Source organism: Antechinus flavipes, chromosome 3 (genome assembly GCF_016432865.1).
Source record: "Antechinus flavipes isolate AdamAnt ecotype Samford, QLD, Australia chromosome 3, AdamAnt_v2, whole genome shotgun sequence".
Lineage (NCBI taxonomy): Eukaryota > Metazoa > Chordata > Mammalia > Dasyuromorphia > Dasyuridae > Antechinus > Antechinus flavipes.
This window is the reverse complement of record NC_067400.1, coordinates 85,600,907-85,612,300: the sequence shown is the minus strand read 5'-3', so window position 1 is coordinate 85,612,300 and position 11,394 is coordinate 85,600,907. Positions and strand designations below refer to the sequence as shown.

Here is an 11,394-nt window from a genome sequence, read left to right as displayed (position 1 = left end):
GTGTCTCATAGATCTATTACCACAGGATCAAGAGATTTTACTTTTGGATAGGACCCTACAGAGCCCATAAGCACTTTGCATTCAAATAATTAAGAGCTGGATTATTCCTAGAGATGAAATTTTGACAATCCAAGGTAACTTTAATGTTACTGTACAATTGAGCAAACCAAAACAGGTTCCAAACTTGTCAAAAACCTGTGACGGAGTGGAACCCAATCATTCCTCAGCACTTTTTATAATTAACCTCACTATTTCCACTTAAACTATTTCCCCCCTCATACTTTTAGTCCTTTGTCTACCCTCTGATTGGTTGCAACTCATATAAACTGGTAAACTCACATATGGTAATTTTAAGAACTTGTAAAATAAAGGGAAGCCTTATATAAGGTAATAAGCTAATTATGAGCTAGGTAATCCTTAGCTTTAATTACTCTCTAAACAAAATACCAAATAAATTATTAGGAATAAAGACAGACCATAACATCAGCCGTAAAACTCAGTTTTATTTATAGAATCCAACACTTGAGCTTCTTAAAAAAAAAAAAAAATCAATCTGGGATTTCTAGGTATCATTGATTTCTATTATTGGATGGAGACTTTTAACTACAAGCTAACACTTAGAAATCAATTCAGACTTGTCCTATTTATGTACTCAATCTTCATAAAAACTCCTGCAACAAATCCTATTTTCAGAATTGGACCCATATATTCAAAATTCTAAATTATCCCAAACTAGAGAACCTGCCCAAATCAAAATGTCTAGAGAAAATTGACAGGGCTGGGATATACATTTTTGTCAACTTTCATTCCAAAATGCCTATGAATAAAAATTACAAAAGGATTCTAAAATATTCACATAAAGATGAAGCAATGAATTTTCAGTCACCTCTTGTTTTCCCCTATTCAATCTAGACTGCCATAATCAGGCAGAGAGAAAGCGCGAGGAAAATTTTTCTTGCATCTTTGTGGAAACCTTAAAAGCAGACATAACTGCTCCAGGTCTGTCAAAGAGATGCATAAATGATCAACTCATGTGACATCTACAGAACAGGGGTTTTCGTTATTTTTTGAAACATTAACTGCACTCCTGTGAAAGCTAGTTATGGCTTGTCAATCTTCCTTCCCCTCCATTTACCTAAAAGAAAAAAAAAGATAATTTATCTCAAAATTCCCTAATTGCTTTCTCTTATCTTAAATGTCTCTTCCCTACTTGGTTAACATGCATTTTAAAAGATACATACACTCCCCTCTTCTACTTTTCACTATTAAAAAGTTGAACAACCTACTCAACCTATTTTCCATAAATTAAGCTACCTCCTCATTAAAAGTCCATTTGAAAAAGTAATTAAGTATAAAATATGTAGATTCAACATTGACAATCCTTTATCAGTTGCCCATCACATGATCTGCCAACTAGGTATCCTTATCTACAATCCCCAGAATCTCAGGGGTATTTGTCTCCCTGCTGACTCAAGGTAAATAACCTGGATTTAGAGTTGGTTGATAAATAAGCTCAGTCAGTACTCAGCTTCCAATAGTTTTACAGTTTCATTTTATTCAGTTTGGATGTAATCTCTTCCAGAGTTAACTCTACTTCAGCTTGTAGATGAAATGAAAATGTAGAAAGGTCCACTTCATATTGTTGGCACATTTGTGGGCATCTCTTCCCTTATTCGATTCAGGTTTAACTAGCAAACAGAATTTAGATTCCAGTTTCACAAGCAGTCAACTGTAGAAAAGTCTATCTGAAGAGTCTTATGCAGAAAAGTAACCTAAGACCAGGCAATGATCTCTACAATGATCCTTGAGGTACAACTGTAGCAAGTTACTGTAATTTGAGCTTAAAAAACATTAGACCAAGAGGAATTCTCTCAAATGGGTTTAAATGCGTTTTATTTTAGACAACCTACATGACATGTTTTTAAAAACAATGCCTCCACTCCAAATAAATCAAGGTCAAAAATAAATGAATAAAGCTCAAGATGACATCAGTCCAAGTTTGTCCAAGTCCTGGTGTTGTGTAGATGACAAAAAGCAGCAGCCAGTTATGATGACAGGTGGTTCAAAGTAATCAGCTGAATTTGTTACTGCAATAAAAGGAGAGGGGTTAAAAGGGTTTCCCCCAATATTAAACAGCTACAACAAAGGCTATTTCTTTGGTGTAAATGTATTCCTCTATTCAATCTGGGCTGCCACAGAGAGACAGACAGAAAGCGCGAGGACTTCTCTTTGGCACCCTAGTGCAAACCAGTGAACAACAGTAACTTGTTCAAGGTCTATCAGTGGATGCAGGTAAATGATTATCAAAGCTTACCTAATCCCTAATAAACAGAATTTTAAACTATTTGGCTTTGCTCTCACTGTTTCCAATAAACTACCTTTTTTTGGCCAAATTTTTCAAACCTTATGTAAAAGCATAGAAGAAATAATTTCCCTTTTCTAAACATATGTTGAAGCACTTTTGGCCTCAACCTTTTCTGACAACTCTTAGATCGGCATTTCTATTATATGCATCTTGTTGGTGATTCCCCTATGTATGGGGGAGTATGGTAATAAAAAAGAAACTCCCAATTAAAAATAAAACCTACCTTCTACCTCCTGTTAAATTGAGACTTTCCACTCCAAAATGACTCTCTCTACTTCTACATTTTCCCTTATCACCAACATAGGATCTTCTTTAATAACCTTTTAACTTTTCACATATTAGCTATACAGGACCACCTTCAGGTCAAAAATTCAGATTCTCAGTTCCCTCATCTATAAACTAAGAGTGGTCCTTTCCAACATAGTTCTGATTCATACAAATCTTTTGTGAACTCCTTGTACCCCCGTTCCTATAGCAAATCTTCTGGTGCCTTACAAAATAGTAGAATCTCAAGAAATGGTGACCTGATTTTTTTTACCAATGAATTTTTTTACCTCAGTTAAATCATCAGTACTAATCCCAAACTAAATTATGTTATATGATTATTGCAAATGAAATGTAGCCTTGAAAATGTAAATAAGGTTATAATGCTTTAGGTTAGTATGTCTCAAAGTCAAAATGTGAACTCTTAAATAGATTTTGAAATATCCACATACTTGGTCCAATAGGATAGATCTATCTATCTATCTAAACATTTTCTATCAGTTAAATTTTTAGTATGGTTTGAAATGTATGGATATATGAATAATTTCAGCATTTAAAAACTAAGTTTTATTACAAAATCAAACTTTAAAGGCAAAAAATTAGATCTTGATTGTGTGGAAATAACATTAAACTTTTGTGACTTTTTACATTACCCAAATCTAAGTTACAAAGAAACCTAACATTCAACTATATTCTATTTAAATTACTTGTCCAGTACCAAAATATTTTATTTTTACTTACACATTTCTCCATTTCTAAACCATCCTTAAAGAAAATCATATATGGGGTCACACCATCCTCACGGAAGTCCAAGAGAGCCACCATACCATCTGGATTCATGTTTTCACCTATGAAGAACTTTTGAGAAGAGTAAGGGAGAAACAAGTGTCACTAAGTATATGATTTTTATCACCATGAAGATACAAAACACTGGGATTCTACATCCTCTTCTGCCCCTTCAACTTCCAGGTCTAAATTTAAGGCCTTTGATATGCTGCACCAAATAGCTTCCCCATTCTACCTGTATACATTCATAGTCAAAAATTGAGATCTGTAAAATAGAGGAGGATTACCAACAAAAGCACAGCTGGAATTCCAGCAAGACTGCCTTTAAGGAGTAACAAATCTTTCGGAAAGCAGAGTCTCTTGGGAAAGTTAAATCATTCTGATTCTGACAGAATATTTCTAGTACTTTTAAACAAACTAAACTCTGCTCTGGAATAGACTGGAATTTCCCAAAAAAAATGTTCTATCAATTGGGATTAAAACCCTATAGAAGCATCTTGGAGGCATTATACCAACCCTAATGGTATCCAAAATTAAAATAAAACATTCCACAAGTTAGCAAACTATATATATTCCTAAATACCAAAGTGGCCAAACTGCTTAAGTAATCTGGGGAAAACCAGTTAAATTGTTCCTTTGATCTGCAACTTGAAGATATTTACCTGATAGTTTTTAAAATTAGCAAGGATATGTTTGATTTGTTCTGCAGCTCCCGTCATAAAAGGTTTTACTCTATCTGGCTTGTGTTCTTCAAGTCTGCCTTTGATTCTAAAAGAAAAGATTCTATTTAGTTTCTTAAAATACGGATTCCAAGAAAATGAGTAACTGAAATTATTTTCTCACAATTAAATACCCAGAAGAAACACAAAAGATTCACATTGGTCATGTCCTTGTAACCTACAATATCCAAATTGTAAATTCCCCAAAATGTCAGCATCAAGAAGTCAAGATAGTTTTTATACAAATACAAATCCAAAGGATTAAATTCTAAAATGGCTCGCTTATTAATCATTGTGCTAATGGCCATCTCATGCAAACAGAGCTTTACCAACCAGCCCAATCCTTTCTTCACAATGCTCACTAAAAATCTGGGTAAATTTTTACACACTACATTTGGTACTCTTAGATCCCTTAAAGCCATTAGATTTTAATCCTGAATAGCTAATGTTCAAATCTTTAAGTCATGTAAAAGACATTAATAACTCACGATTTCATGTAGTCTTTGATGTACTTTTTGTAGGATTCTTTTGTGAAACTAGTTTCTTGCAGATGATGGTTTATTACTATGTCAACTCCAGTGATTACAGTGGCATCTGTTCCTTCACCCTCAGGACCTTCAGCAGAGGCATTTCCACCGATGAGTGAATCATCAATGGTACCCTCTGTCCTACTGACCATCTGGGTTAGAAAAAAGAGGCAGAGAAGAATACAAGGGAAAAAAAGACTTATGAATAACATCTAAGCTGCCAAATAACATCTAAAACAGCCAATTTAATACAGTCTAGGAATGTTATTAAATTAGCTTTCTTTTTTGGCTTCCTATTATCAATATGTGGAACTCTCAAGGGAGGAAATTCCCTCTACCATTCGAAAAGCTGTTTTGCAAAATAGTTGTCAAAGAATACCAGACACTTAAATGACAACCAGGGTCAAGTATGTGTCTGAAATACAACTTGAAGCCAAGCATTCCGGACTTCCTTTTGCAACTAATTGACTCGATCACAGCTGATAGTTGCTTTGGTAAAGCAAAATATAAAGGATTCCATCAAAGCCAAGACAAAGGATTAGAGATGCAGCTGGCTTTCGGTTTAAACACTTCTGAAACCAGAGGGGCCAGGGCATGCCTCGCACGCCTCGCCTGCCCCAGCAGCGCGCATTTAGGGCATGGGAGGGACAGCGGCGGATTCCGCCGGGGAAGTCCTCGGGTTCCCTCCCCAGATAGGCCCATATTGTCAGGCCTCTCCCTTCCCCCTCTCCCGCACTCGGCCTGGCTGCAGGGAGCCACAGGCGCCAGAGGCGGCAGCAGCGCCCCTCGGGAGCGGGCTTCTCTCTCCAACACCTCCTGGAAACTTCGGTCTCGGCGGGGGCCTTCGCCAGGAAACCGCGTCTCCTCCGCCAGGAGGTGGATTGCACAACCTCCCTTCCTCCTTCCCTCGTCACCACGCCTGCGGCCTGGGTGCTGCGGAAACCCGAGCCACGCCGCGTCGCCACCCCCGCCCCGGCCCCAGCCCGACCCCGGCCTCACCTTCCCTCCACCTCCAGGCACAGCCCGTTCGCGATCTCCCGGATCTTGTAAATGTCGGAGAACATCTCATCATCTGCTCGGGGATAGACAGTATTGGGGCCCCGGCTCACTCCCCACCACCCCGAAGCACACGTTCCCCTTCCCGGTTTTCTCCAGCACAGACCTCAGCGATAGTGCCGCCATTTCCCCCCTCCCGGGGGCCGCCGGCCCCGCGCGCGCGCCATCTCTCTCTCCCCCTCCCCCCCGTTAAAACCCCGAGCCCATCCGGGATCTAGAGGCCTCGCGGCGGGCGCGCGCCGCTCCTCTCCCCGGCCCCCCCGCCCGCCCCAGGCCGCCTCGCGCCCAGCCAGGCTCGAGGCCCCGGGCAGCGGCGGCGGCGTCCACCCTCCTCTCCCCTCCCCTCCCCCTCCCAGTTCTTCCTTTTCCCCAGCGCGCGGCAGTAGGGGTCGCGCGGGCAGCACTCACGGCTGATGAGGTCCCGGTAGATGATCATGGCGGCGGAAGGAGGGAGGCGGCGGTGGCGGCGCTAGCGCTGCGGGGGCCCGGAGCTCGGTGTGAGCGCGATGCAGCCGGAGCGGCGCTTGGGGGGGGAGGGGGGAGCGGGCGGAAAAGGCCGAGTCAGCCGCTCCCCAACCTCATATAGAGGGCACGTTCCCCCTACGTCACTGCCCCCCCCACCCCCGTGCATCCGGAAGCCCTGCAACCGGGGACGTGTCACGCAGGCCCCGCGGGGGAGGGGGCGTGGGGATGGAACCGAGAAGCATCCAGGTACTTTCCCGCCAAGGCACAATGCTCCGTTCCAAAAGGGTCGACGTATCCTCCCGTGTCCGGGGGGAAGGGCGGAGGGTCACCAGACCCCGTCTGGCTTGGGGGGGGTCAGCGGGCTCACCAGGGGTGCCCCCGCCGGAAGGGGGCGGGGCTCGGGTAAAGCCAGGCCTCTCCTCGTTGGTCACGCCCCTGGCCCCGCCTGCCCCGCCTCCCTTCCGCTGGGGGAGACCAGCCCCACGGTAGTTGTACTGCGGTGGAGGCCTTGTCTTGTCCTCGGCCCTTCCCTCCCGAAGGTGGCTCCTGGTGTGCCAACGAACTCCCGTGGCGAGGAAAATCACCTCCCGCTGCCGCCCGTTAGTTTGGTAGAACTTTGGGGGGCTCGGATGTCCCCCTTCCCATCTTTGGCTCTTGGTGCACTCCCGCTCTGCCGGACTGCCTTTGTTACGGGGGTGGGGGGTGGGGAGGGAAGGGCTCCGAGCCGAGGAAGCGATCATGAGGCCATTGGAGGGTCCTGAGCAGCCTCGAGGCCGGCCTGTCCGCGGCCCCTTCGCTTAAGGCACACCCCTGGACCGCACTTCGCGAGTTCCCCTTTCGTGTCTGAAGTGGCCGGAACTTGCGGCCACTTGCAGTCCTGAAGTGCGCCCCGGGCGGATGGCTCTTGTCCGGCCCCATGTGGTCATCCAACGTGTGCCCAAAGACCTCTAGGGGGCCAACCCATTGGACTTGTAGATAGTTAACTGGAGGCTTCCCGGATGTCCTGGGCTGTACTGGAACTGGTGGTTAGGTCTTCAGTGAGTATGTCCTCCTCAAAACGGCAAACACTGCCAATGGACCGCGATTCTTTATACTTTTGTTGATTATCCAGACTTAACAGTGATGGAAATTATGTCGATGGTCCAAATTAAACATTAAAGCGTTCTGCCTGCGTATTTTTGGGAAAACCACCTATCCCAGCATGTCCCTGTTACATCAAGCCTCAATTTACTGCTACAACTAATGCCTTTTTCCCCCAGCTTTAACCCTCCCTTGCCAAGCAGAATTTGACCTACCTTTCACAAAGAGGCCTTTCAAATACTAGACCTATTTAATCCTATCCAATTTAATTCCACAAACATTTATTTAGCTTCTTTTATACGTTAAGTACTAAACTTATGTGCTAGGGACACTTAAGACACAAAATTTTCCCAAGAGGCAATGTCACCTTCCAAGTTTTCTCTGGTCCAAGGCTAAATGTCCTTCTTGATAACATCCTAGATGTAGAGCTTGAAATACTTAAGATGTCGTTTAGAACAAACATTTCATTTTACACACTTTTAACTGAATGTTGCTTTCTTGTTCTGTGAGCTGTGGCTCTATTGCTGCACAAAGCAGAGACAGGTTTTAGAAATCCAGTAGCAATATAATTCATCACTTTCAGAATGAGGAATACCGTTTGCAAACTGGAAGTTCTCAAGTGGTAGACCTTCCCTTGTTGCAGGAAAGGTCGAGATTTTATACACAAATCATTAGTGGGAAGGGAGAGGACCATATGGCACTTTTTTCCTCTTACTATATATTGTTGTTAGAAATGCCATCTATTAGGGATATCTTAATCTTTACCATCTTTTAGATAGGTAACTGTAGAGTGCTTTGTAGGACAATGGTGAGGGGAAAATTACAATTGGTGCAGTATAATAGATGTGAGTATTAAAACTGATAGTTTTATGCTTTAAAAAAAAAATAGGGGAATTGCTGAAAAAAAGTAGTTATGTGAATGTGATTAAATATTTAATAAGATGATAAATACGAGGAATTCTGAGAAACTCATCAAGAATTTATGCAGATTAAAATAAGCACAATCAAGAAAATGATGTGTATAATGATTGTCATTTTGTAAATATATCACTATAAGGTTGAACTCAGACTAAAAGGAAAAAAAAACAAAACTAAGAGCAATCTGTACTGGAAAGAAATAGTGATACATTGTTATTTTTCAGTCATATCCGGCTAAGTTCACCAGGCCCTTTTTGCCTCCACGATCTCCTAAAGTCTGCCCAAGCTTATTTTCTTGACACTATTTATCCATCTTATCCTTGGCCATAGTCCTTTTACTTCAATCTTTGCCCCTAGCAAAGTCTTTTGAATGAATCCTGCCTTCTCATTATGGTATAAAGAATTTAAGCTTTAGTATTTGTCCTTCAATGTATAGTCAAAGTTAATTTGATTAAGTACTGATTAATTTGATGAGTGAAACATACCTCCTTATTGTAGAGGGGTGGGGACCTATTTAGTTACAATAAATATATAGTCAGATAATGGAAAGAATTCATTCCGGGAGAGGTCAAAAATAACTGATAAAAACACAAAAGACATAAATGTGTTTTGTTTTTTAAAGAAAAAGGTAATTACTGCTATGAGTAGTAATAATGTAATACCATTATGAATAGAGAGGCAATACTGTACAATAAAAGAATACAATACATGTCAGTTGAATTATTATGTAACTCAATGCCTTTACCGTATCCTCTTGGCATCCTTCCAAGAGCTGTTATTTTTCACTTTTATTTTTTTCTATTTTTCTATTTTTTCTAATTACATTCATTTTTGTAAGATTTAGAGTTGCAAATTTTCTTTTTTCCCTCCCTTATCTACCTTTTCCTCAAGATAGCAAGCAATTTGATATACGTTTTACATGTATAATCATTTTAAATATATTTCTATTTTAGTTGTGTTGGAAAAGAAAAACCAGAACAACAAAAAAAGAAAAAAAAGAATTTTTAAAGTAAAAATAGTATGCTTCAATCTACTTTGTCTCTATATTTCTCTTTCTGGATATAAGTTGCATTTTCCATCCCAGTTGTATTGGAATTATCTTAAATCAATATATTGCTGAGAAGAGCTAAATCTATCATAATTATCATATAATCTTGCTGTTACTGTGTACAATATTTTTCTGTTTCTGCTCACTTCACTCAGCATCAGTTCGTGTTTTTCCAATCTTTTCTGAAATCAGGCTGTTCATCATTTCTTATAAAACAGTATTCTATTGCATTCATATATCATAAATTATTTAGCCATTCCCCAATTGATGCCCCTCTCCTCAATTTTCAGTTCCTTGCCATCACAAAAAGAACAGCTACAAACATTTTTGAATATGTTATTTCTCACTTTTAGTTAAAGAAACTGAGTTACAAAAAATTTGTTGCTTATCCATGTTCACTTTAATAATTTTTGACAAAGACCAATTGGGTGTCACATTTCTTGGTTCCTTATTTAGTAAATTTTCCATTGGAAATGTCTTTGTAATCAGGGAAAGCTACATGCTTTGAAGCCACTTCCAGAGTTTAATTCACATGCTGCCGACCTAAATATAACCGAATATTATTAAAAAAAAAAAAAAAACAAACAAAAAGAGGAAACTGAGTTATTTTCCTTTTTGAAACTAAATAAAACTTAATTTATCTCAAGAATTCTTAATTTTATCCCTGGGTATTCCCACTATAGACACAAATCTTAATTCTTTCATAGTAGATTCCTACCCTAGTAGATGATTTTTCTGAACAACCAAAAAAAAAAAAAAATCATTTCTTAGGGAGTAGTGACTAATATCCATAAAAGGAATGAGATGATCCTCCCAAACCCCCCAACTAGCCACACTGCTCCAGAGAGAGCAATACACTCATCTCTGGGCTAACATTCAAAGTGTTCTCGGTTTGATTTGGGACTTGCCAGAGCCTGTGAACTATTGGCATAGCATATAATGGAATGACTTTAAAATCAGATAGTAGGTAAAACTAAACTAAACTAAAGTAGTATAATTTCTCATTCTGGGTGGTTGAATAATTTTCCCCTTTTTAATAATAAATTGTGTAGTTTAGGACTTTGCTTTTTTTTGATTTATAATTTTGATTCTGATTTTCAGGAGTATATGAAGCAGCAATAATAGAGCACTGTGTGCTCTAGGAATCAAGAGAAATAGCATCTAATTTATAAAGGCTGATTACTCTTTTCTTAACCTCTCTAAGCTTTAGCCAAACTCTGACCTGTACAGGACAGTTAATTACCTCTGTTCAAGTCCAAACACAGGTTATCCCATCTCTGTCCTTACTGCTGATTCTTAGAACCTTTCAAGGTTCAATCCAAGTGTTACCTCCCTTAATGTGTTTTTCATCGTTCTCTAGTTGTTAGTTGTCTTTCTTTCCAACCAAATTTATCAATTTATATTGCATATATCCTATAATTGCTGGTCTGTATCTCCTAGTAAAATGTAAGCTCTTTGAAGACAAAGATTGTCTCACTTCTTTTTATTTCCTACCACCCCTACCCCTCAATTCCATCTTTATCTGCTTGACATTTAGATACTTACAAATTGCTTGTTTGAAACAAGAACATTTTCAGAATCTTCTATTATCTTCTATTATCACTATAAATGTAGGAGATCCTATAGAACTGAGGGTCATTTTTTAATTTTTCTTACTTCCTGGGTTGTTATGGCCAAAATTTGTCTTTGGGACGCAGATAATGGTATTGCTAGGTCAAAGGGAATACACATTTTGATAGTCCTTTTAAGCATAGTTCCAAATTGCTCTCCAGAATAGTTGGATCTTCATAACTCTACCAACTGTACCTGTGTCCCATTTTTTTCCACAATCCCTCCAATATTTGCCATTTTCCTTTTCTATCATATTATTCAATCTGATAGGTATAAAGTATTACCTCAGAGTTGTTTTACTTTACATTTCTCTAGTCAATAGTGATTTAGAACATTTTTTAAATATTTAAAATATTTTTTTTACATCTTATAGATTTAATTTCTTCTTGTGAAAATTGTTCATTCGATAACTTGGGAATGACTTCTATTCTTACAAATTTGACTCAGTTCTCTATATATTTGAGAAATGAGGTCTTTATCAAAGAAATTTACTATAAAATATTCCTCCCAGTTTTTTACTTTCTAATGTTAACAGCATTGGTTTTGTTTATGTAA

The 11,394-nt window shown here is 39.6% G+C and overlaps 2 protein-coding genes and 2 non-coding genes across 4 annotated transcripts; 1 reads left to right on the top strand and 3 right to left on the bottom strand.

Moving 5' to 3' along the window:
• Positions 1-483: 483 nt before the first annotated feature.
• Positions 484-6,271, bottom strand: TPT1 (tumor protein, translationally-controlled 1). Its single transcript, XM_051990525.1, has 7 exons — positions 6,126-6,271; positions 5,661-5,733; positions 5,274-5,559; positions 4,623-4,873; positions 4,078-4,183; positions 3,371-3,487; positions 484-2,087 (listed from the first exon to the last, which is right to left on the bottom strand). Exons 1-7 carry the CDS (start codon positions 6,151-6,153, stop codon positions 2,085-2,087), a joined length of 864 nt encoding a protein of 287 aa, XP_051846485.1. The 5' UTR covers positions 6,154-6,271; the 3' UTR covers positions 484-2,084.
• LOC127558503 (small nucleolar RNA SNORA31) lies at positions 888-1,018 on the bottom strand. The gene has a single exon (XR_007952882.1). It is a non-coding gene; the product is annotated as a small nucleolar RNA SNORA31 (small nucleolar RNA).
• On the bottom strand, positions 2,164-2,292 carry LOC127558502 (small nucleolar RNA SNORA31). The gene has a single exon (XR_007952881.1). It is a non-coding gene; the product is annotated as a small nucleolar RNA SNORA31 (small nucleolar RNA).
• Positions 6,224-8,275, top strand: LOC127553248 (uncharacterized). The gene is made up of 2 exons (XM_051983840.1): positions 6,224-7,023; positions 7,058-8,275. The coding sequence occupies exon 1, from the start codon at positions 6,224-6,226 to the stop codon at positions 6,941-6,943; it is 720 nt and encodes a 239-aa protein (XP_051839800.1). The 3' UTR covers positions 6,944-7,023; positions 7,058-8,275.
• Positions 8,276-11,394: the final 3,119 nt, after the last annotated feature.